We start from the raw sequence: 26,061 nt of genomic DNA, 5'->3' as shown, positions 1-26,061 counted from the left end.
GGGGGGGGGGGGGGGGGGGGGGGGGGATGGAAATACCAGACCCAGTGAATATATGGTTCAGACAGTCTGTCCCTGCTACCTTGGACTTGAGGTGGCGCCACTGTGCCTTCCCTGGGGCTCTGCCCACCAAAGCAGCTGGCGAATTAATTCCTTGCACACTCTCTCTGCTTTTGGTTATTTTGAGGAAGGCTGCCCGGAATACGAGTTCACGAACATCTGCTGGAATCCACATCAGAGTCTGCTAGAAATCCTGGGTCAGTGTTCCCTGGGTTAACTTTTTGAGGACCCTTCTTACTGCAGATGCTTCTCATAGAACTATTAAGATAGTCCATCGTGGTAAACTTGTTCCAAGTCAGAAATACCATCCGCTCGCCTCTGAGGTGACGCTACAACTCCTCACAGTGCTGTGATACCAGGAGGGTTGGGCTCTTCCCAGACTGTGGTTGCGCACAACAGATTAACCAGGTGCTTATGCACCTGGTTGTCAGGTTCCCGGCAGTTCTGTATCTTTGCGAAGCCCTACACGCACACCATTGTCATCAGGGATGTCTCCATGCCGTGCCTGACTCATGGGAGCAGGATTAAAGGGCCTGAGGTCTTCCATGAGGGTTCTACCTCGTGACCAGTCACCTCCTGGGGCTCACCTGTCCACTGCTGTGAAAGTCGGACCTTCAGTACAGGAACTATGAGGGGGGCACAAACCCCAGCTTTCAGGCTTCTGCTTCTCCAGAGAATCTCAGAGTGGCGGGCCATTGTCTACAGCGTTGTCACCCACCCACCAGGGACTGCTAAGGGCCGTGGCCTCAGCCACAGGGGTCTTGGGCCTGCGGTTGACAGCTGGAGATGATTGGGTCGTTGTGCCTGAAAAACCAAGTAACTGCTGTCGATTGTAGGGGGAGACGCTCTCACCCCCAAGCTTTGGGCAAACCTGGCTGCAGACCACATGCCCAGGCTTTCTTGTTGCCTCAGGACCTCTTGGGGAAGCTTTATTCTTACACTGTCTTGTCTGACATCCTCTTTTCACACCAGGCTAAGCCGGCTCTCCAGCTACTGCAGGCCGTAGAGCTCCACCCGCAGCCCTCTCCGCCCTGGCACCTCCTCTCTGCCATCCCACTTGGTGTTGGCAGGTAGGGTGATAGACCATGCCCCATCCAAGCACCCACGATGTGGCACCCGTAATGCCTTCTCCACTCCACCCCTCTATTTTATTTCCGGCTGCCTCAGTGGACACTTCTACAGGAGGGGACAGGTTGGGTAACCTGACCCCTGTCTACTACCTCTACCCCCAGTGGCTGTCCTTTTGCCCAGCAGTGAAGACATCCTTACCTGTCTGCCTAGCTTGGTGCTAAGCATCACTCTAGTCATGGGGCCCAGTGTCAGGTGATGCAGCACCGGAGGCTCCAGCATGCCCAGGTCCAGTTCTCTCACGTGGCTGTGGAAGGTGCTGGTGACCTCGTAAGTTTCATTTTAATCATTCCTAGGACATCAGCAAAGTGTCGGTTCTGGAGAGAAGAAATCACAGCAATTAGCTTTGTGCAAAAACAGTAACACACAGGTCATCCAGCATGAGGGAAGCGGAGGCAGGAGTTCAAGTTCATCCTTAGCTTCATATGGAGTTTCAGGCTAGTCTGAGTGACATGGTACTATCTCAGACAGACGAGAGAGAGAGAGAGAGAGAGAGAGAGAGAGAGAGAGAGAGAGAGAGAGAGAGAGAGAGAGAGAGAGAGAGAGAGAGAGAAGGAAAGAGAAAAAGAAAAAGGTTGGGCCGGTGATACGGCTGTGGGTAAAAGCGCTACACAGCCTGATGACCTGAGCTCAGTCTCCAGGTACCGGTGAAAGAAATTGTCCTCTGACATGCACCATGTACATACATGTGTACACGTACACACACACTACACAATACATTGGTGTTTTTAAAAATTGGCCCTAAAGCATTTACTACAGTGCCTAGTAAGTATTCAGTCAGTGTTGGCCTTTTTAAAAAGGGAGCAAGCAGACAGGGCTGAGCAGCAGGTCCCGGCAGTCAGTGATGCTGATCATCTCAAGTTCTGGGTCAGCCATGCTGCAATGAGAGCTGAGTAACACTGCAATTGGCTGAGGCCCAGCCGGCCCTGTGCAAGGCCCGGGGATGGCCCAGGGGGTTTTTGGAAAAGACAAGGCTGGCCAGGAGAACTTGCCCAGGAGGCAGCAGCTGTGTGAGGAAAGGGAGGAGCTTCAGGTCCAGGTAGGGACTTCTGAAGATCAGTATGGTTAGGTAGCATGAATAATAAAATCCCAGAGACAGATAGATACTGGGGTTCAAGCTGAAGATCAGAAAAGCAAAGCAGCCAAGCCACTAGAAGAGTTTTATCTCTACCAACACTGAGCCCTAGCCTCTGTCTCCTCCCATTTTATATTCCCCTTTAGTGCTGGGATTAAAGGCCTGTGATCCCCTAGTGCTGGATTAAAGATGTGAGCCGCCACTGCCACCCGGATCTGTTTCTGCATTGATTTTGTGTAGTCCAGGTGGATCTCTGTGAGTTCGAGACCAGCCTGGTCTACAAGAGCTAGTTCCAGGACAGGCTTCAAAGTTACAGAGAAACCCTGTCTCGAAAAAAATCAAAAACAAATAAAACCAGGTGTGTGACATCACTGACTGCCTGGTCTCTTCAGACAAGCTTTAGAGTTGGGTCAAACACTTAGGCTAAAACCAGTCTGAGCACAGTGACTCTTACCTATGATTCCATATTTGAAGCTTGCACATGGAATTGAAAGTTGGAGGACAGTCCGGGAGGGCTGAACAGGGAAGACCAGGCCATCCTGGGCTACACAGCTACACCCCATGTCAGCAAAGTAAGAAAGCAAATATATAGCAAAGGGTCTGAAGAAAGGTGAGGCCACCAGTATCCTTCAAATATGTTTTTAAAAGTTCCAAAACAGGCTGGAGAGATGGTCAGACGATCAGGGCCCATCACTCAATCAGGTGGCTCATAATCACCTCTAACTCCATCTTCAGGGGATCTGGTGCCCTCTTCTGGTCTCTGTGGGCACTAGCACACACGGCAGCCAGGTACACAACTGCAAGTCAATCATTTAACCACAGTCAGAAAACCAATGGTAGAAAGTCAAGTTCCCACAGAAATGATGTCCTTGTTGAGCACAATGCACACAAGTGTGAGGACCTGAGTTCGAATCCCTGGGACTCATGTAAAAGTTGAACACAGCACATGTCTGGTAATCAAGGTGCTCCTGTGGAGAGATGAAAGGAGAGTCAGGAGAATTCTGGGAAATGTGCAGGCCAGCTCACATGGCATCAGCAACAGCAAACAGGTTACTGTTTGGAACAAGGTGGAAGGTGACCACCAACACCTAGAGTACCTGACTGTACAGACACACAATGTCTGCACTCACGCACACACACGCACACATGCGTGGCTCTCTCAGATGGGGAGATGGCTCAGTTGGTAACATGCTTGCTGCACCAGCATAAAGACCTGGATTTGGTCCCCAGAACTCATGTGAAAAGCCAGGCGGAGGGCTGTGTGCCTGCAAAGAAGAAAGGATCCTTGGGGCTCGTGGATCTAGGCAAATCAGTAAGCTTCCAGGTGCATTCAGTAAGAAACCCTGCCTCAGAATGTGTTGAGCAATGGAAGATGACACCCGACTTTGAGCTCTGGCCCCGACATGCACAAGCTGTGTGCGCATACAAGAAAAGGATCTCTGCTGGACTGGAGAGATGGCTCAGGGTTAAGAGCACTGCCTGCTCTTCCAGAGGTCCTGAGTTCAATTCCCAGCAACTACATGGTGGCTCACAACCATCTGTAATGAGATTTGGTGCCCTCTTCTGGCCTGCATGCAGACAGAATACTGAGAATACTGTATACATAATAAATACATAAATACTGTATATATAATAAATACAAACATGTATACATAATAAATAAATCTCTAAAAAAAGGATCTCTGCTAAACAGTCAACTAGGCACAAATGTACTCCGAAAAACTCAGGCCACCAGCCATGCCCACGAAGAGCCTGGAGCAGGTCTAACTGCCTGACCCACACATCTGCTTCGTAAAGGTCCAGAATCTCGGACAGGCACTGTTCCCTCTGTACTAGAGAACCTGTGGTCATCTCTTCTTTCTGCTGTGTAGTTCAGATGGTGTCACAGTTCAAGTTCAGACCTTGCTAAAGGAATGATGAACGTCTGAACAGGAAGTGTGAGCCTCCCAAGCTAAACTCTACCATTCTGTTCTCTTGATTGTAGTGCTAGTTCTGAATTTGGGTTAATCTTTGCAATAGTCTGTACAGGGGCTGGATAGAGACGGCTCAGTGCTTAAGAGCACTTGCTGCTCTTGCAAAGGACGTTCAGTTTCTGGCACTCACATTGAATGGTTCCCAACTGCCTATAACTCCAGTTCCAAGGCTCTAATGCCACCTTCTGGCCAATGCTAGTAGTACTGCATGCACATGACATATACACAGAAACATAAAAGTAAAATAATCCATATATACAGCAATGATTTCTCTAACGGGGGTGGGTATGCTCATCTAGCCGGGGATGGCCTCAAACTACTGATCCTCCCGTCTTCACCTCCATACTGGGATTGCTGGCGTGTGTGAGTGTGTGTGTGTGTGTGTGTGTGTGTGTGTGTGTGTGTGTGTGGTGGGGGTGGGAGACCGGAGACGGAACCCAGGGCTTAATGCATGCTAGTGAAGACTTCTAATACATACTCAGTCCTAATAACTGCCTTTTTAAAAATAGAAATTTACTTACTTTATGGGTATGACTACTTTGTAAGTTGGATGCTCTCAAAGGTCTTAAGACATTGGGGTTCCTGGAAGTGGAGTTACAATAGTTGTGAGTCACTATGGGGCTGGGAACCAAACCCAGGCCCTTTGCAAGAGCAAGTACTCTTAACCTCTTGGCCATTCCACCAGCCCACTAATTATTTCCTTTTAAATCATCGTCATCATTATTATTATTATTCAGATGTGAGAGGGCATATCAGAGTGCACTTGGAGGTCAGAGGACAACTTTTTGTAGTCTGTTCTCTCCTCCCCCTGGGATTCTGGGAATCAAACTCACGTTTCCAGGCTTGTAGAGCGAGCACCTTTGTGCCCTCTGAGCCCTCTTTCCAGACCCCAAATAATTCCTTATATTTGACAGTTACCTGGCTCTTGTCCTCTCTGGGTCTGACTGGTGTTGTTGATAGTACCGTAGCTTTCAAAATATACAGTAAGTTTAAAAATGGGCAACCATTTCCATCCCTCTGATTTCTGGTAAGAACAGCATTCTGTTTCGCTACATAATGAGTTATTTCTCTCAGCCTGGAAACAGCCATTTCCTGCTTCTCCTTTTAGAGATTTTGATTATTTTCCTCATTTAGTGTACTGTTGGCAGCTAAGTTGTTATCTAGAGACTCAAATGGAAACTTAGCAACAATTATAATTCTTTGGGGGCTGGTAAGAGGGCTCAATACAAATACACTTTATTTAAAAGGGAATTTTATGAGGTAATCCCCCCGCCTTTTTCTGCCTACAAGGATGGGAGACCATAGCTGCTGGTCCTGAACCCTGCAGGTTCCTCAGAGTGTGTCTCTGTAAGCCTAAGGCTGAACTCAGCCTACTGTTTAAGTTTTATTTTTATGCGCATTGGTGTTTTGCCTGCATGCAAGTCTGTATGAGGGTGTCAGGTCCCCTGGAACTGGTATTACAGACAATTGCAAACTGCCATGTGGGTGCTGGGAATTGAACCTGGGTCCTTGGGGAGAACAGCCAGTGCTCTTAACCACTGAGCCATCTTTGCAGCCCCTGACTCAGTCTACTTTTATGGCAAATATACTGACTAAATAAACTATAGTTTGCTGTTTAAAAATGTTCACTTTGGGGCTGGAGAGACGCTCAGTGTTTTAGAGCACATGCTGTTCTTACGGAGTAGGGTTCAGTTCCCAGCACCCACATGGTGGTCCGCAACCATATTTAACCCCAGTTCTAGGAGATCCAATTACCTTCCAGGCACCAGGCACACTTGTGAACATGCATACATGCAGGCAAAACACTCACATATATAAAATGAATACAACTTTCTAAAATTCAAACTTTTACAAGTTATAGCTTCATGAAAATGAACAGTATTTCTAGGCTGAGGAGACGGTAAAGCAGTTGCCTCCTGTGGGTGAGGACCCGAATTCAATCCCTGTGCCTACATAAAAACGCAGGGCATCCCAACACTTGGATGCCAGGGATGCCAGGACAGGCAAATCTCTGGGATTAACTGGTCAGGCAGCCTAGACTACTTGGTGAGCCCCACACCAAGAGTCCATGTTTTGAAAGCAGGTGGTGTTCCTGAGGAGTACAACTGAGGATGATACCTAGCAGTCTCCTGGCCTACATGTGCCCACATCTATTTCCCTGATGCACAAACACACATAACTAAAACGTCTAGGGAATGACATCAGCAATCTGATGGACTACAGTATTTTAGACTCTCAAATGGTTCCAGACAAGAACACAGATGACCAACTAGAGCAGACTAAAGCATCTCCCCGGTACTCCGGAAACCAGCAGAAGATGTACAGCAACCAAACACCCACCCTGTGAGCCTAAGCTCACAGTAGCAGGGAGGGGCCAACAGGATGGCTCAGCAGGTAAAGGCACTTGCTGCTAAGGCTCATGGGTAGAGTTAGAGTCTTGGGACCCACTTGGCAGAGAAAACTATACTGTTGTCTTTTGTGTGTTCCCCCTCTGGGATGAGCAGGGTGTGTTTGTGGGTTTGTGAGCTGCATCTCCCCACGGAAAGTTCTGTCACACAACAGCTATGTATGTTTGTATATACGTCTATCAAAGGATATGAGACAGGTTCTTGCTACGAAGGGTTGGCTGTGAAGTTATGGTCCTCCTGCTTCTGCCTCTCAGATGCTGTGATAACTGATGGGCACCACAGGCAAAGAGAAAGCTTTGGAAACAGAAAGCAAGCCGCCAGGTCCAAGAGAAGCTTGGTGAGATATAAGCAATTTCCCAATAAGCAGTGGAAAGATGGATTAAAAGTGCTGACAACTGCTGAGAACTCTGTATTTGACAAAATGAAGGGAAAATTAGGACATTCCAAGATTAAAAACAATGATGAAGAATTCATGGCCATGGTCACTACCTTACAAGGAGTGGGGCCTTCAGCCTGAGACAGGGCACCAGCAGTAGGAAGCCGTGTTAAGAATGCCTTTCTCCACTGAAGGCGAGTATGTGCTCAAACAAAATCCTGCAGAATTATACAAACGCTGTAGTAATGAGCCACATTTCTCTACATGACTTGAAAGATAACTGCACGAGAAACAGCAAGTCTATCCTATGTGAGCGAACAGCACACAAAGATGTGTGTAGGGGTTTGCCAGGCAGTGGTGGCGCACACCTTTAGTCCCGGCACTCAGAAGGCAGGGGCAGGCGGATCTCTGGGAGTTGGGGGCCAGCCTGGTTTACAAAGTGAGTTCCAGGATAGTCAGTGCTACACAGAGAAACTCTGTCTTGAAAAATCAAACAAACAAACAAACATTTATGCCATCTGCATGGTATGGAGAGGGACTCCATCCTCTGAGTTGGAGTCACAGGTGGCTGGGAGCTGCCTGATGTGGGTGCCAGGAATGGAACTCTGGTCTTTACCAGAGCAGCAAGTGCTCCTCCTCATCTCTCTGCCCTCAAAGCAACCGGTTACTCTTGATGTTTACCCAATGAGACAGGACAGAGGTTTTTAAAGTGTAAAGTTCTCATGAGAGGAAACTGGCAGAGTTCAAATCAGACTGTCCTAGTTTTAGGACATTAAGAGAATATATTGACTGGAGAGACGGCTCAGTGGCTAAGAGCATTGGCTGCTCTTAGAGGACCCACATGCCAGTTTACAACCACCTGTAACTCTGGTTCCAGGGATGTGACACCACCTTGTGGCCTCCAAGGGCACTGCATGCATGTGGTGCACAGACATACATGCAAGCAAAACACCCATACACATACATTTTTTAAAAAATAAAAAAGGGAACGTATTTTTAAAAAGTATTTATAAAATTTTGTCAGTAGAAATGAGGTATTCAAAAAATGTGTCACTACAAAAAAAATCACCGACACACACAGAAAGGCAGCAATAAAAGAGACAAGCTGAGAAGAAGCAGAGACAACAGAAGGTGCCAAACCACAAACATAAGCCTTTCTGTTGGTAATTCCTTTAAATGTAAATGGGTTAAACCCCTCAGTCAAAAGATGTAGGCTTCTGAAATGTCATGGGGTCATCCAAATGTTAGGCTACAGAACAAGTCTTAATTCTTACAAGGCAGAAGGCATGGGCTGGCGAAGTGGGTGAGCACTTCCCGCCAAGTCTGACAACTTGAGTTCTATTCCCAGGTCGCACATGGTAGGAGGAACCACCCCCTGAAGGCTGTCTTCCCACCTCCCCATGTGCTGCACTCCACCCTCCAAAGTCCTAGCATGTTTCCCAATCATATATGGGGAAGATTTAGAAACCAGTCATAGAAAAAAAGTGAAAAACTCCCAAGCGTGAAAATTATACCCAAATGACTAATGATTTCAATGTGAGAAAGACAGAACATGTTTGAGCAGAGAAGTACAACAGACCCAGTTTGCATACACAGAAACACCATCAGCTGGCTGCCGGTTGCCTGACTCTGTAAAAAAAAAAAAAAGTTAGTCATCAGGAAATGGTGTCAGGAAAACGACACACACATGCAAAAGAATTAAGCTTCACACCTATCTTAGACCAGATACATGTGTTAACTCAAAATGGGCCCCAAATATAAAACACATCAAAGTTAAGTACTTACTCTACGAATGTGGAGGCTGAGGCAGAAGAATTTCTTCAAGTTTAAGGTCAGCTTGAGTGGCCACAAAGTCAGTTCCAGACCAGCCTGACTAGAGCAAACCCTGTCTTAATACATTAATCAGTGGAGGGCCTGGGCAGACCTGGAACAGAGCGTTTGCCCAGGATACAGAGCACCCTGGGTCTGTCCAATTCCCAGAGCATCACAGACAGGCGTAGAGACGCGTGCACTCGGACAGTGATGCTCACACTTAGCCCCAGCACTAGGGAGGTGGAGGCAGATGATCAGAATTCAAGATTATCCTTAGCTACATAGCAAACTGAGACTAGCGTGGGTTATACAGTCTTTAAAAAGAGAAAAACTCGTATATACATACACACACACAGACACACACTCTTTAACACAGATACCGGGTATTCACTGGGAAAGACTCCTTCCTATTCTGGCCATCGCTGTACGGTTGGTTGTTACCAGCAAGGGGTGTGTGTGTGTGTGTGTGTGTGTGTGTGTGTGGCATGGCTGAGCCGGGCAGGGAACCATAGGCCTCTTCCTCAGCAGTAGCAGACTCTAGCTTTGGCAGGGTGAAAAATCAATGGTTGCTTTACGACTCAGGCCTGGTGCAGCATGCTGACCTTGATGTCCCCATCTGTCATCAACTCCCGCTAGTCCAGCATCTGAGGCACTTTCTCACCAAGGGAGCAAGTCTCTGGAAACTGAGCATAGCTGACCATGAAGAACCAGCAGGAATGTCCGTCAGATGGATACCATGCTGCCCCTCAGCCTCAGTCTGTAATCCAGGGTGCAGCTTGGGATGGAGTTCGACACTTTCCACTTGCTCCAGGATTGGCTCTGGGACCTTAGAAGGGCTCCTCTCTCTCTGTAAGCAGGCCATGTGTAGAGCCATCCCTCTCTTTGACCAAGGGTCCACATAGCCCAAGGGCTGGGGACTGATACAAAGACTCCAGTAAGGCTACTGGGGCCAACCAGCCAGAAAGGAGTTTTTAGTCAGGTCCCATTCCAGCTGTGTGCTGGGGTGTACAGCTACCTTCCTCTTAAGAGCGAGCCAGGAGGCTGTGTTCCTAAGACTTGACTTTTCAGACTACAGTAAGCTTAGCTTCAAGAGATGGTCTCTGGCGGATGGGGACAGGGGGTAGGTTGATTGAGAGTTCAAGGTCAGCGGGGGGGTTGTGTTGATCCATCTCCATGTGTCATAAGCAGCTGTGCAGAGTCCTTGTAGGAAGCTGGCACCTGCCAACAGCAAACTCCTTGAGACTCAGAGTCTGTGTTTATGTAGGAGTCACACATCCTATGTCACGGACTATTTCGCGTCCATTGAGGATTGTCTCATGTCCACGTAGGTTCATACTGCTTTCCCAGAATGGAGGAACTGGTCAGGGTTGAGACTGGATAGATGCTAAAGGTCAGCTGAGTATCCAACAAGATCCATACAGATGGTTACAGACAGCAGGATGAAGATGGACAGCCCTGGCATTCCTGTCACCTGGTTTGCTTTGACCCTTGGAGCCAAGACCTCCTCCACCTGTGACCATGGGCCACTGTGTCTGCACAACCAGCATGCACCGTCATCTAGAAGCCATATGCCACTCTGTCCAGACGACACACAGAAACATGCTAACACAAAAATAGGGGACAGCAAATACTTTTATAAAATATTTATTCTAAAAAAAAAAAATCACACTGTACAAATTTAGCTAGAACCTTCTCAATGCTCAGATTTATAAAAATGTCAACGTAACAGAGACCAAAAGGGACAAACTCTCACCACTTTCGTTTCAAGTTAGGAAGGAAAAACAAAATGATTTGTCTTTTTTTTTTTTTTCCTGGTACAATGATAGCAAATTTCTAAAAGAGATCCAACAAGCCAGCAGCAGAAATTGCAAGGTTGGCCTGCTGGCTCCACAGTTCCGTTTCTGCCCCACTGAATTGGAATCCATGAGGCCATGCACAGCTTTCCCCGCAGGGCAGGCGATGCAGGCGCACTGAGCCACATCAGAGACTTGGTGAGACTCCCCAAAGCCAGTGACAGACAGAGTGACAATCTGTGCCAGAGGAGAAAGCCTGCCTGTCTGCCTGCTCCTGATTCCTGCTTCTCTAACCCTGTGGATTTCCTGGACCCTGTTGAAGGTCTGCACAGCACGCAGCTGCTCAGAAGTGTAGTTTCTGGATGGTAAGGGGGTACAGGGACCTTCTCAACCTGCCTGTCACTCCAGGCAAGAGTACCACAGGAGGAAATCCCAATCTGGGAATCCTTAATTAAAAGCATCTCAGAAGCTGCTTTGTTGGGCTCTGCCATCTCTAATGGCCTGGCCATCTTGTGTGCAGGGGGCTCTCTCCAGGACAAACCTCACGCTCTTCCACACACACACACACACACACACACACACACACACACACACACACACACAAACTACTGGGAAAGGAACTAAAGGGGGTAACAAGGCAGAGTGAGGTCTCAACAGCCATGGGTTCAGAGGCTGAGAGGCACATTTCACATTCTGGGGGGGTGAGAGCTGAGGTCAGAGCCATGGGTGCCAGGCAGGGTCCATGCGACATAGGTTGTCCAGGCTATTGGCGGCGGCCACCAGGGTGTTCACCTTGCTCTCCCCGCCATCAAACTGGGCCAAGTTGTGCAGGCGGGTCATGATGGCAGTGACGGCTTTCTGAACCAAGGAGACCAGCTGCTGGCTGTCCATGTTCTCAGGCTGCCCGGCGGCCGACAGTGGAGAGGAAGTGTCCTCCTGGGTCTTTTTGTGCCAAGCAATGATCTCGTCCCGGAGCACAGTTTTCAGAATGCCATCCACCTGTGCAAAGGAGAGGGGAAACGGCTTGTGTCCCACCGGGGGTGACTGGGGCAGCTTTATGGTGTGGGCCCATCTAACAAGAGTGGCCAGGGCTAGACTGCCACCCAGGGACTAAACACAGCACTTCTTCTCTGACAATGCTGGGTATCTGCTGGGAATCCACTGGAATGTACAGTGTCCCATGCACATGGGGGACACCCAGGAGTGGCAGGCTTGGATGCTGTGTCCTGCCACCGTGCTCAGAGCAGATAGTCCTTGCTTACCAGGGTGCTGAGGGCATCTTGGTGAGGCACACAAGTGCAGGATAAAGTCAGTCCTGACTTGAGCCACACACACACTTCTCTGCACAAGGTCACTGAGTCACTGACCTACAGCTCCCCAGCAACCCTTTGCAACTCCCATTTTGTGACAAACACATCCTGAAACATATTTTGGGAGTTAGAGACACTAGGCTGATCTTGCCTGGACTGGTTTGAGGAGCATATATGATAAGACAAACTATCCTTAGAATTAACTCCTAGGTGAAAAAATGCCCTATTTACCATCTTTTATCTATGAATAGGGGCATTCGTGAGCAGTCAGCTGAGGCTTACAGAACCCAGGCCTGTCAATCAAACCAGAAACCCCACCTTTCCTTTACATCCCTAGGAACCAGCTCTTCCTCCTCCTGCTCCCAGCATCTGCTCCACACTCTTTGAATACTGTCCGCACTTCATCTTTGAAACCCCCTTGCTATTTGCCTGCTTGTTAGTTACATATTTTTAAACATTTTAAATTTTATTTTATGCTTTCGAATGTTTTTACCTGCAGCGTTTAAGTGAGATGCCTCCAGTGCCCACACTAAGTCAGCAGAGTTACAGATGGTTGTGAGCCACCATGTGGGTGCTCTAAGAAGTGACGAGTGCTCTGTCCAACTGAGCCAACGTTCCAGCCCCCATCACTGGTTTTTTAGACAAGAGCCTCAAACCACCTCGTCTACAGCAGCAACCACTGGCCCTACCAGTACACCTCGCATATCCTAGGTGTCTGTGTCTGCTTGGGCCTCACTTCAGCCCTGGAGAAGGGAGGCAGCACGCCAGAAAATACTTCAGCCTTTCACGCCAGGAAGCGCGTAAGATGGAAGCCAGAGCCACAAGTTGCTATAGAGAACTCATTAGTTAGTGTCCACAGCCACACCACCCTGAACGCGCCTGATCTCGTCTGATCTCGGAAGCTAAGCAGGGTCGGGCCTGGGTAGTACTTGGATGGGAGAACCAGTAAGTAGGGGTTCAACTGAGGACTCTAGATTCCTTTTGGCAAAGTGGCCCCCCTTTCATTCTGCACATCTTAAGACAATGAACATTCCAAACCGTCTCCAAATATTCCATTTCTAACATCTCCCTCCATGTTCACAGGCCGAGAGCACCACTGAGAGCCCGGGTGGAACTAAACAATCAGTTCATGCTTCTCACAGAAAAGATGCTGAGACCCACCTTGAAGTTGGGCTGGGCAAAGCACCGTGCAACAGCAATCATGGAGGCAGTCAGTGGGCCGGAGACACCAATGGTGGTCAGGAACTCAGAAATGTTGGGTGTGAGGCGGAAAGGGACCGGACGGTTGGCATCTAAGTCCCCAGTTGCATCATTTATGTCAAATCGGAAGTAAGCGACGTTCAGCTTGCCCGTATCCTATGTTTCAGAGGGACACATTTTTAAGTTCCACACTGGCAGGGCAGAGGAATCAAGGCAGTGTCTGGCTGTTGACAGCAAATTACCTGAGCAATCTGTAACATCTCAGGGTTGAGTCTATTGAGATGCAGGACGAACTCTGCGAAGCCGATGAGCGCCAGCTGGATGGTGAACATCTTCCGGAAGGTCCAGTAGTCTGTAGCGTTGGGGAAGGTGTGCAGGGCCCACTCCTTCAGCATGCTGCGGGGGACCATGTTGCTCTGGACCTCTTTGAGAATGTCTCGGAGGACCTGGAACACATCACTCTATGAGTCTTTGTCCGTGTTTTGAGCAGATAGAAAGCTCTTGTATGGCGACTCCTGGCTTACTTAACATCTGACTGAACACTGTAGACCTTGGTTTCCCGCTAAATTGACGTACCCACCGCCAGTGCGGCTGTGTGGAGCATGCCTCTCAGGGTCAACACACAGAGCCACTTTCACCTTCGCTGCCTCAGAATGCAACAGCCAGCTAACAAAGGGACAAAGGATAGCTGGACACCAGTATCTTCTTTAAACCATGCACAGAGAAGTGTCATAAACCAAAGAGCTAATCAAAAAGAGCAGACATTTGCATGAACTCAGCTCTGTGATGCAAGACACCAAATCTCAGGAACTGAAAAGACAGCTTTAGTCCAACTGGGAAGTCAAAACCAATTTACCCACATCTCTAGAAGCCGAAAGCTCCTGACAATGGTCAGGTGAGCTCTCATCTGGGAGCCACAGGCGGAGTCTTGCAAGAACAGCGAACCTGTTGGCAATTCATGCGTCTTCCTGCCAGTCCCCCCCACCTCCACAGTGGCCAGGGCTGCTAAACCCTCACCCCAAGAGCTGCCCCCACCTGACCTATCTGATCTCCATTAAGTTCACTTCGCAATACAGTGTTTACTAAAGGAACTGAGGTAACTATTTAACACTGCAGGTATCAGAGAGCACACCATCAGCTGGAGCCTGCAAGAGCCTGGCCAAAGACAAGAGCTGGTGCAGGAGAAGGGGCGGGAGGGGCAGCAGCTTTGACACAACCAGAACATTCCAGGAACTTTGAAGGTCAAGTGTGACCCTAAGGCTCTGTCCCAGTACAAGTGAGAGCAAAGACAAAGCTACAAACTTTGAGCTGATGGCATGGCCCAGACAGTCGCCATCGAAACAGATACGAGGCAGATTGGTTCAAACATCTCAGAACATCGGTCAAATCAAGAGCTGGGTGCTAGTTTAGTGGTAGCGTGCTTGCCTAGCATATGTGAGGTCCTCGCTTAGACCCCAGTACTGCCAAACACACACACATGCACACAAACGCGCTCATCGAGCCAGCTACTGACTTCCAAATTGAGCTGATTTCAAAGGCTACCTGCAACAGAGGAACAGACAAAGTCTAGGAAAGTCACTAGACTGTGAATGTCTAGAATTCAATATAAAATACAAATCAGGGGCTGGAGAGACGGCTCAGCAGCAGGTTGCTATTGCAGGGGACCTGGATTGGGTTCCCAGCACCCACGTGGCTGCTTGCAACTCTAGCTCCAGGGGACCCACCACCCTCTCTGACTTTCAAGGGCACCAGACATGCAGATGGTACGCAGATACGCATTCAGGCAAAAACGCCCATATACAAAAACGGGTACTTAAAACAGAAACTGCTCAACTTAAAAACAGGTAGGGACTTGAACAGGTATCATGCAAAGACAAAAGATAAGAAGCCAGCAACACAAAGAGACTGTTGTCATCACTGGGGAGAAATTACTAGTATTTCATGCCCTCCCAGGTGGCTACAGGGGAGGCAGTGGCTAGGACACAGAGGAGTTAGGGCACACATCACAGGCACTCTAGAATGCAGTTCAAATGTTAAAAACCTTCACGATGTGACCCAACAATTCTACATCTGGGTGTAGAGATAGATATATTCTCAAAAGAAATGAATACATATTCACACAGGCAAGCGTGACAACGTCCATAGCAGCTCTCATTATATAGCCAAAAATAAATAAATCAGCCAGAAGTCACAACTGATAAACGGACAAACTGAAAGCACTGTGCTCACACACTAGAAGAGAATGTGGCACTGGAAAAGGAACAGAGCACTGACACAGGCTAGCAGAGTGGGAAGTCAGGCATCAAAGTCCAATTCCATTCATGTCATGCCAACATCACGCAACTCCAGAGACAGAAAGCACCATGGACCACCTGGGGCTGGACTTGGAGAAAGATGGTGCATGGTGATCAATGGCCATACAGCCGAGGAACAGCTACAGACACTCCAGCACGTGAATCTCATCTCAGTGTCCTGAGAGCTGGACCAACACCACTCCTTGGGCTACTAGTGAAGCACAGAAGCTGTAGCTAGTGGCTTCCTCTGATGGCCTTGCTCATGACCTTTGCCCAAGGGGGCTCAGAATGACCAGGCCATGACCTGTGCTATAAAACACCCAATTCTCTCTCAACTGACAAGGCCTCAGTTCTGTCTAGAAGCCTATGAGGAAGCAGGGATTTACTCCCTCTGCCTGAAGGGGCAGGGAGCTGCCTCAGACCATGCCAGCCAGGACCACCTCAGACTCTCCCTGCTCAGGAGGTGGGAAGGACACCTTATGGGCTCTAGCCTAAATAAAACCCAACGCTGCAGGACCCAGAGAAACTACAATGAGCCCCGGGCAACACAGGGCAGGTCATGGCTTCCGCCCCGTGGCCTCTCCTGGTAATGCACAGAAGGACCCCGTGGCACCTGGGGAGGGGCCAAAACAGCTGCCTCTTGCCGCTCCACACAACCCTGGACAAAATCTTCCCAGCCAAGGGCAGGAATCTGCAAATAAGGAGAGGGCCCTCTGTCACCCTGGGAGCACAGGCTGTCTGGGATCCTATGGCCCACTCGTGCTCCTGCCCCAGGCAACCCACACAGCTGGGCCCCAAAGGTTTTGGTCAGTCACACTCAGCATTTTAGAAACCCCACAGGGTCTAGACAGGCGTCACCCAATGTCACTGGCTGCAAAGTGAGCATGTCATCCACTGGGGTTTAAAGTCTAATTTCTGAGTTTTTCTCTAAGTGCAGGGCAGGGACAATGAACTCCGAGGTCAAGAGCCTCACCACAAACCCCCTGCAGCAGATAGATGGTCACCAGCCATCTGACCTCTCCCATCTCATCAGGAGTGAGGAGTCCCTGGTGGGACAGCCCACTGTAACCAAACAGCATGGACAGAAGCCCCGGGCAGTAGCTGGCCTCCTGCCTGGTACCTGGTGACTGGCCTGCGTTCCCCGTGCCTGCACTGTGGCCAGCCTGTCATAGTAACGGGAGATGGGGTTGTCGTGCTCGATGCCTTTCTTGGCACAGCGCTGCTTGTAGATTTCCACGAGGGAAAGCGAGGAGGGGTTGTCTTCCACGAGACGCATCTGTGGGGACACAGCCACAACCCGAGGAACTGGGGAAAAAGGAGGCAGGGTGAGCAAGAGTGACCAGGTCAGCACTCAGCCCAGAGCACAGACAAAGCTGCAGAGCCCAGGTCACACACCTCAGTTACTCAGCAGATGTAGTAGACAACAGCTGTAGGGTTAAGTCCTTGACGGGTGCCCGAACACCCTTTAGTGGGGACTCTACCCATGCTTACTCCTTAGAGGCCTTCTCTAGCTGGCCCACCCTGGCTCTAATGCACCTGTTACATCTGTCTACCTGCAACTAGAAGGGCTGGCCTCCACCTCGGCACAGAAAGGCAGCTGACATTTCTGTCACCTGAGGTTCAGTGACAGACTCTACTCATAACAAAAACCCTACAGGCTGTTCCCGGTGATGACTGTAGAGTTGAGCAATGTGTACTCTGGGATGGCATTTGCCATGGCCAAACTCCTGAGCTCCGGTTGGGAGCAACCAGCAGGTAGGTACACCACCTGCTGCCATGGCGCCATAGCTGCCTCCCTGTGATGCCAGCTGGCAGTCACTGACTTCTGGGCACTTTGGGTTTTTCATGCCTATGGGGCAGTTTAGTGATAAAACAAAAGAATAATTAAGATACTACTTTAAGGAGTAAAGTCAGCTGAGACTGACTGCCTTCCTCAGGCTGCACAACCTGGTGCGCCCTGTCTGCTGCTGTGCCCCAAGCATGGGGTAGTACTGTGGGCTGCACCACAGATGCTTGCGCTTTCTAATTTGAGGAGACCACGGCTAAACCGCAGCTGCTGGCTTCCATCCAGGAGAAGTTCCCATAATGATTCCAAGACACCAAGTTGGACTTGACACTGCCTACTAACCCCGGATAGGAAGCAGCACGAACCACACACATGCTTCAGCACACACAGCTTTCTGATATGACAAATTCCTTCAGATTTCTTTTTGAATTCAAAACACTTATTTTAGCTGGTGGAGGCAAGAAGCAGGTAGATCTGTAAGTTTGAGGCCAGCCTGGTCTACATAGTGATACATAGTAAGCCCCTATCTCAAAAAACCAAAAAATATGTAACAAACAAAGCAACACCTCCCCAAACCTATGGATTTTTATCTATTCACTTTTTTATTTTAAAAAAGATTTGTGTGTGTGCGCGCGCGCTGCCTCAATGTATGTCTGTACACCGTGAGAACACCTGGTGACCTGAATGTATGTCTGTACACCGTGAGAACACCTGGTGACCTGAATGTATGTCTGTACACCGTGAGAACACCTGGTGACCTGAATGTATGTCTGTACACCGTGAGAACACCTGGTGACCTGAATGTATGTATGTCTGTACACCGTGAGAACACCTGGTGACCTGAATGTATGTATGTCTGTACACCGTGAGAACACCTGGTGACCTGAATGTATGTATGTCTGTACACCGTGAGAACACCTGGTGACCTGAATGTATGTATGTCTGTACACCCGTGAGAACACCTGGTGACCTGAATGTATGTATGTCTGTACACCCGTGAGAACACCTGGTGACCTGAATGTATGTATGTCTGTACACCGTGAGAACACCTGGTGACCTGAATGTATGTCTGTACACCGTGAGAACACCTGGTGACCTGAGAAGAGTTAGAGATGGCTGTCATGTGGATGCTGGGAAACAAACCCAGACCTCTGTAGGAACAGGCAGCTGAGTGCTAGCCATCCTCTAACTCCTTATCTGTATTTGTTACAGGATGTGTACATTGTGTCTGTGTGGCTATGTGCACAGAGTGCAGCTGCTCACAGCCAACAGAAGGGGGAGCTGCAGCCTCAGGAACTGGAGTGAGAGCAGCATGCGGTCTCACGCATGGCCCGGAATCCACAGATTTTAGGATATTAAAAGTTAAAGGTCAAGTGTCTCTGATTAAAATGAGCTAGGCTAAGCTGGACAGGGAGGCGCATATCTTTAACAACAGCATTTGTGGGAGGCAGAGGCAGGCAGATCGCCGAGTTCAAGGTCAGAGAGACTGCCTCAAGAAACTTAATAAATTAAATAATATAAAAAACCACCAGAAGGGGGTAGGGAGTAGGGCTGGTTACACCTTTGTCCATAAAGGATTAGAGCTTAGGCCCTTGCAGAAGGGTTCCCAATTTCAGAGACTACACACCAGGAAGCCTAGGGTAGAGACTGTACTGGGAACAACCTGGTAACATGGCCTGCTGCTCTTGGTTTAGCCCCAAGAAAAAGCAACCCCACACAGAACTACAGCTCCCAAACAAGACTGTGCTGAGCTGGACACAGGAGGGCGAGCCCCAGTGTGAGCTCTGACCCACAGTGAGAGATCAGTTGAGGCAGGGCATGCCTGCGGCTGCTCCTTGCAGCTTCCCTGTCACACAGATGTGGCTCTCATACCTGTGAAGAACAAGTGCCTCTTGGTGGTCTCCTTTCTCTTCTCCAGGCAAGGGTTCAGCAGGCGAAGCAGCTGCAGCACACGCTCCTCCCGCCGTGACTCGGTGAGGCAGGCATCATTCATGACCAGGTACGGGTAGATCTTGCCGTTGTGTCCCCGGATGTAGAGCCTGCGGGCCGCTGTGTTGTGCTTCTGGACAATCTCCACTCGGGGCATGAAGCTGCAGGAGCAGAGGGAGAGCATGAACAGACCCTTCCTTGGGGAAACAGTGTTAAGGACGGTCACAGACAAACAGGGCGGCTGGTAATCTCGGATGTATCGAGGACTGACTGAAGGAAGACAGGGAGGAGGGGGACTCAGAGGAAAGGGGAACAGGTGTGGGTGTGTGCAAAGACAGAGCCAATTCAGAAATAAGAAACAAGTTGCACGCCAGTTACTGGAGGCAGCCTCTCCAAAGTGCTGCTCACCCTCAAGTGGAATTCAGCACACTCTAGTCAGTTCTACAACTGCCAAACATGCTTTTCTTTTATTTGCTTATTTTGGCTTTTTTGTTTTGTTGAGACAGAGTTTCTCTATACAGCTCTGGCTGCCCTGCAACTTGCTTTGTAGACCAGGCTGGTCTCCTACTCACAGAGAACCTCCTGCCTCTGCCTCCAGAGTGCTGGATAAAGGTGTGCGCCACCACCGTCAGCTCCTAATTACATTTTTAGTTTCATTTTGCATACATGATGTACTTGTGGCGGTCAGAGCGGCTTCTCTCCTTCCACCATGTGGATTCTAGGTATTGAGGCTGGATCCTGAGGTGTGGGGGTAGGCCTCTTTACTCACTGAGCCATTCATTGGACCCTTTTCTGTTGTTCTGGATAGTACTGACCTGCCTGGCCTAGTACTTGCCGTGGAACCCAGAGTGGCTCTAACTCAGAACCATCTTCCTGCCTCAGCACCCTGACTAGGACTTAGAAATGTGCACCACAACACCTGGGCGCAGATGTTTTTATATTGCATGTTAAGAGTTAATAAACAGAATAACAACCTTATTTTCTATCTGGTAACTATGGCATCATACTGGATTACTGTATAGGGAAAGTGGCAGTGTAGTCGGGGAAGCTTGTCTTTACAATATACAGTTGAGGGGACGAGAGATGGTTCTGTGGGTAATGGCACTGGCTGCTCTTTCAGAAGACTGAGGTTCAATTCCCAGCACCCATGTGGTGGCTCACAATCGTCTGTAACTTCAGTTCCAGGGGACCTCCCCGCCACACATTCATGCAGGCAAAACACAAATGGACACGAAAAATACCACTTGTAAAACAACATACAGTTGGTAAGATATGTCAAGACCTCAATTGTCTAAGCACCAGTAAATTAAAGTTAAAAAAACCAAAAGGAGTAAACACCTGGCAGAGTTCAGTTTGCCAAGTTCGATGGTGACTTAGAAAAGGTCTTTGGAGATAAACCTGGCCTTCTCTGAGGGCACTAACCCTGCAGTCAGCTCAGGTCCTGGAAGACACCAACAACAGAACTGTACACCCCACACCAAGGAACCAGCATGGTAGGACCCCAAAGCCCCTCTACACACCAGGCCCTGCGCTCACCGAGCGATCTTGATGTAGTAATGCGTTGGCTTAGGCATCAAAAACTCCCCAGGAATCTCCACTTCGGCTGTCTGAGCTGAGAAATTGCTCAAGAACCGGCACTTTTCTTCTATGAGGAAGAATTTGGGAAGCTGCTTGGTTTTAGCTTCAAGGATTTTGATCCACTTTTTCAATTTTGAAATGAGATTATGAAGCTTCATGGATCCTGGGACACTAAAGTCAAAATCTGCAGAATAAAATAAACATGATGAAAACCAGCTTCAAGGGCTGGGTTCAATACAGCGGGGCTGGTGAACGCCTGCACAGCAAGCAGGAGTCCTGTGATCCGCCCAGAACAGGGCTGCTGCGAGAGTGCAGGGAGGCAAGGCGCAGGCCTTTGGCTGTCCCACCTACAGCCCTGTGTGAGCTTCATAGGAGCAATCTGTTTCAGGTTAGTCGATGTATTTCCTTCCTCCCTTCCCTCCACATCTATCTGGTTTACAGTAGTCGAACTGTTTCCATGACGACTAAGTTCAGCCCACACTCCAGCACCAAGCTGCACTTTCTGTTCTGTCACTGAAGTCCAAGTCCTCACAGGGGCTGGTGCTGCAGCTCAGTGGAAGACGGAGCCACAAGCGTGGGTTCTCTGAGACTCACCCCAGCTGAGGTGTCCACCAGTAACTCCCTTCCACGGCTGAGTCGGGATGAACGACACAGCTATTCTATGCTCTACCTCCTGGAGCAGGCCTGGATAGTTTCTGGCTTGAATATTAGCAGGGAATAAATATTCATGCACACCTTACTACATGAAAAACCTGAGTGCCCTCCCTTCTCTTTAGGTCTACTGGTGGAGACGAGCTCATTACATACACACAGAATCTGGAGAAGGTCAGACTGTTCTCATTTACCTTTGGCTGCATCTGAGGAAACCTTGTGATTTTAACTTTTAAATTTTTGGTTTTGTAGCTTTCACACTGAAAACCAAGTGCTTCAACTCATATCTGATTCTGTTTCAAACTACACTGAATGGAAGGATCTGACGCATCAGATTAAGACAGTGAACACGGGCCTCCAGTTCAAAGCAGGCGGTCCTTGGTGTGTCAGTAAAGTGCGATGGTAAAACGTTCATCTCGGTGCTTCCTCTAACAGGGTGACGGCACTGCTGACTTGAGAGGCCAGAATCAGAGCTAACAGTACTGAGTTCCCTGGTGAAAAGGAGGGCAAAGCCCAAAAATTCTTTCTCTTACTTATCATCTCTGTGGGTATATAATGTCTTTATGTGTGAATACAGGTATAGAGTGCAGGGTTACAGGCATGCACATCCCTGGATGTTCCTCAACAAAAGTCTACAATGTGGAAGACTCAGCATGAGGCAGATTGTGTTACCTTCTAACACTTATAATAAGTTCACCAACTTATAGGGCCCAAGTGTTCCCACCAATAGGAGCCCAAGCCTTCCCAGACCAACCCGTGAGATGACAGGGCCACACTCTGCAAGCCAGGTAGAGGGACAGTAGGCTGTGGCTGGAACTGTAAAGCATCTTGCATAATCAACTGGCCTCTACTATAGGTACACACACAACACACCATTTTAGCTGCATTCTTTTTTCGAGACAGGGTTTCCCTATAGCTTTGGAGCCTGTCCTGGAACTAGCTCTTGGAGACCAGGCTGGCCTTGAGCTGCTTCTGTCTGGGATTAAAGGATACATCACAACCACCTGGCTTTAACTGCGGTTTTTTTTTTTTTTTTTTTTTTTTTTTTTTCTAAAGGATAATAAGGAAATCACTGAAGTTTTGGGCCTGGAGGTGTGGCTTAGCAGTTGAGTATTAGCCAGCTTGAGGGAAAGAAAGAAATACACTCCATGTCCCCTATAGTTTCAGTATGTATCAGTGAAAAATGATGTTTTAGACAGTTACAAGAACAGTAAGTAAAAATATTTCATTTAAGAAACTGAGGCGCCTGCGTCTTGTCTCCATGTCCTCTCTGATGGTTAGTGACCTCTTTGGGATAAGTTGCTCTAAACAGCATGTTGAGCTCTGTGTCATGTAAACACATATGTGAGCTAGGGAGTGGTGAGATTCCCTCAGATGAGGTGGGAAGAGACCAGGGGAGGATTTGAACACCTATAAGTCTAGGAAAGAAAATGCCTTCACATGAACCATAAGTAACAAAACAGTCCCCCTGTCATCCTGCCTCCTGAGTGCTGGGATCACACAAAGTCTAAGCAGCACGTGCCCAGTGCAAGGCTCACCTGTGGTGAACTGGCCCTTCAGCTTCTGGAAGACGGGGTCCTGGGCTGTGGCTTGTGCCCGGCGGGCCAGAGACTCAGAGGCCGCACTGGAGAACATGGTTGATACGTTGGACACGTTCTCCAGGCCCACTCCGAAAGTGCTCACCAGCTTCTTGACAAAGTTAAGCGTGTGAGGGGTAATCTTGGCGTCCGATACAGCGCCGCTCTTTTCAAAGGCGACAGAGTAACATTTTGCCAGGCCCTGCTGGAGCTGCCTGAGCACCTGGCAGAAGAAACGAAGACCATCAGCCAGAGGGCAGCGAGGCAGCCAGTGTTACCTACGAAGTTTCACACCAACAAGCTGGCCCTGAGCCCAGTAAGGAAACACGTGGGTTGTGTCACCAGCTGAAGCGACTGCCGTCAAGGAGACAGCACAGTCCTTCCCTCACACAGTCAGAAGTGCCTGAGGCTGTGGAGGGTACTGCAGCGAGGACTGACTGCCTACCTTCACTTCCCTCTCATCATCACATGTAGTCCAGGTTGGTTTGGAACTCCTGAGATTCCTGCCCCTACCTTCTGAGTTCCAGGACTGGAGGAATGGGTCACCATGGTTTGCTTACATGGTGCTGGGCTTTGTGTATTCCAGGCAAGCACTCTACCTACTGAGTTACAAAAACCTCCGCCTTCATCCCCTCCCCATTATTCAATGACTTGAAGCTGCATGGTTAACATTCAACTGTCAACAGTGGGCTGACCAGACACCCAGTCTGAGGACAGCATGTGTGCAGGCACTTCTGTCCACTTCCTCTATGGGAGGCAGCAATGCAGCATTGGGTCCACCTACCTCCTCGTGCCAGTTCTCTCTGAACCAGACCATCTGGTCGACGATGCCTTCCAGGGAAGACAGGAGGGTGGGGTGAAGCTCCCGCTGCATGTGCATGATGCGGCTGCAGCGCCACATGGGTGCTGTTGCTCTTATGGGCCCTGGATCTGATGCAGAATGGGACTGGTTACCCACTGAACTGGGCTGCTGTTGTCCAGAATCTGAGAGCAACACACACAACGCCAATGTCAGCGCAAGACCCACTTTTGACGAGTTTACAGTGCTCCAAGACCCACTGGCCACAGGAACGCGGGTTTGTGCCATGTGGGACAAGACCCTTCACCCCAGGGACAGGGCAGAGATGCCCTGGTTCTAGGAGCAGCTGCCCCACTTGGTTGGGCCAGCAGAGAGCATGGTCAGCTCTGCCCTGACTACGGGTAGTTCAGGGAAAAGCCAGTGTGTGTGCCAGTGAAGCAGAGTCCAAGTGGGCAAAGGCCATGGCTCTCTGAACCCCTTTCATCAGCTGTCTGATAGAAAATATTTGGAAAATGACTTCCCAACACATTCCTTGCTACTGAAGTTCAAAGAACCGAAAAGCAGCTAAAACAAAACAAAACAAAACTGGTCTACACACTTCAAAATGGTCTCTCTCTGAGAAACATGCTACAGAACACCGCATGACCAATTTCTGGCTTGAGCTCAAGGTATTTAGTCAGGAACTAAGAAAATAACCTTCATCTTTAAATGACCAAGCCAGAGAGTTGAGTGCACTGTGTGTCTGTGCCCACTTGGTCTTATTTCCTCTGGTGCAACATGAGGAGGCCAACTGGTTTACGATGCACAAAGCTTACCAAGTACCCCAAACCACTAAGTCAGTCCTTTCCTCAGTAAGGCTCTTCAATGTAGATCTAAAGTCATATTCTCTGTTCTTAGAACAACTGGAGACCAGATTGCTCACAGTCCTCAACAGGTCCACAGCACATCTACACACTGCCATCTTTGTGCCGAGAAGAGCTTTCTAATTTCCTACAGCTGGGGCTTCACCAATTTATTCCACCTCCGGTAAGTCACCCCCATGGATGCTTTTCCCACTGTGGCAGGGGGAGAACCACAAACTACTCAGCCATTAGGCTTAGTCCTCTGGCCCTGACCAAAGAGAAGACTGGCCACACAGAGGTGTGAGCCTGCAGCAGTAGTGCTCTGGGGTATCCCAGACTGACCCCCTGAGACCCACCAGCTTTCCCAGCCAAGACATACCACTCTTATAGCGCTCTCTCTGCTCGATCTTCAGGGTCAGGTACAGAGTTCGGATGGGAAAGTAGACTGCTTGCGGATACACTCGTCCAACCTGCTGGGAGTCAGCAAGGAGTCATCAGCACTGTTCCCCAATACATGTTCTGGGTGTTGGTCAATGTATAGGGAGAGTTAAGCATGAGCAAGCACTGAATGGGCTTTGGTTGTGCATTTGGGTCAAAGAGGTCAATACCAAGTGACTGATGTAATATATGTAGCTGTTAGCCACCAAATGAAATCTCTGGCTCTGTTGTTTAAAACCCCAACAGACCACGTCTCATAAATTCTACCTGGTGACCATTAATAGCAGAAACCTCACTCTATTTTCTTCAGTAAATCTAAGGAAAGCAAGAGACACTGACCCCAGACCTGGATCTCAGCCAATCACAGATTCCTATGTTATCTGTTGGTCTTGATATTGGGCTCAAGCCATTTCAAGCCATACAGTGACTCTAAATAAAGGACAAGCCCACTAAGTGCAACATCTGGTCTGTGTAACCCTAGTCTGTGTATCTGCGGGAGGAGTCAAAGAAACATGTACTCATGGGGGCAGCCATCAGTTCTACCATGCTAGCTTGTGACCAAGAAGATTACGTAGTCACTCAGACCCTTCCAGATGTGCCACAGAAGAAGACAGGCACATCTAACTGCCAAGGCCACATGGCACCTGGCTTGTGTGTACAGTCACTGCATTAGTGACAATACAGGACAGACTGAGGCAGTAACCCGGCAGCTAGGCTCTACTAGGCAAAACGTCAGGGTTCAGGAGCATCACTGCCATGTGCTCTCAAGCAAGTGTCTCTTCTAGATTGTTCTTACAGGACAATCTCCATGTAAATGGAACCAACTAGATAGGTGCTGCCTGTTCTGTGAGGCACAGCGGGTGGCTGCTTGCTCAGGAGCTGGGACTTTAAGAAGTAACAGAGGCCTTGAGCATCCCACCGCACCACTACTACTTAAGAATCTTCTCTAGGGCTGGAGGGACTGCTCAGCGATTAAGAGCACTGGCTGCTCTTCCATAGGTCCTGAGTTCAATTCCAAAGCAACCACACGGTTGC

General features: G+C 49.1%; 1 protein-coding gene and 1 long non-coding RNA gene across 12 annotated transcripts in view; both read right to left on the bottom strand.

The window, feature by feature from the left end:
- Positions 1-30: 30 nt before the first annotated feature.
- On the bottom strand, positions 31-3,809 carry LOC126489833 (uncharacterized). The gene is made up of 3 exons (XR_007589028.1): positions 2,715-3,809; positions 1,327-1,502; positions 31-861 (listed from the first exon to the last, which is right to left on the bottom strand). It is a non-coding gene; the product is annotated as an uncharacterized lncRNA (long non-coding RNA).
- Positions 3,810-10,457: 6,648 nt separating this feature from the next.
- Positions 10,458-26,061, bottom strand: part of Trrap (transformation/transcription domain associated protein) — a 103,697-nt gene continuing 88,093 nt past the window's right edge. For 5 of the 11 annotated variants that reach the window (XM_050124367.1, XM_050124363.1, XM_050124368.1 and 2 more), the window contains exons 63-71: positions 24,968-25,061; positions 23,732-23,931; positions 22,909-23,170; positions 20,678-20,903; positions 19,085-19,302; positions 16,547-16,731; positions 13,375-13,578; positions 13,094-13,288; positions 10,458-11,621 (exon numbers count right to left, since the gene is read on the bottom strand). In XM_050124367.1, the coding sequence (XP_049980324.1) occupies positions 11,337-11,621; positions 13,094-13,288; positions 13,375-13,578; positions 16,547-16,731; positions 19,085-19,302; positions 20,678-20,903; positions 22,909-23,170; positions 23,732-23,931; positions 24,968-25,061 (1,869 nt within the window). In that variant the 3' untranslated portion in view covers positions 10,458-11,336. The remainder of the gene's footprint in view (positions 11,622-13,093; positions 13,289-13,374; positions 13,579-16,546; positions 16,732-19,084; positions 19,303-20,677; positions 20,904-22,908; positions 23,171-23,731; positions 23,932-24,967; positions 25,062-26,061) is intronic. The other 6 variants (XM_050124366.1, XM_050124369.1, XM_050124370.1 and 3 more) reach the window with 3 other exon arrangements.

Source organism: Alexandromys fortis, unplaced genomic scaffold (assembly GCF_014885135.2).
Source record: "Alexandromys fortis isolate MF-2015 unplaced genomic scaffold, M_Fortis_MF-2015_v1.1 scaffold_227, whole genome shotgun sequence".
Lineage (NCBI taxonomy): Eukaryota > Metazoa > Chordata > Mammalia > Rodentia > Cricetidae > Alexandromys > Alexandromys fortis.
This window is presented reverse-complemented; position numbering and strand designations above follow the sequence as displayed.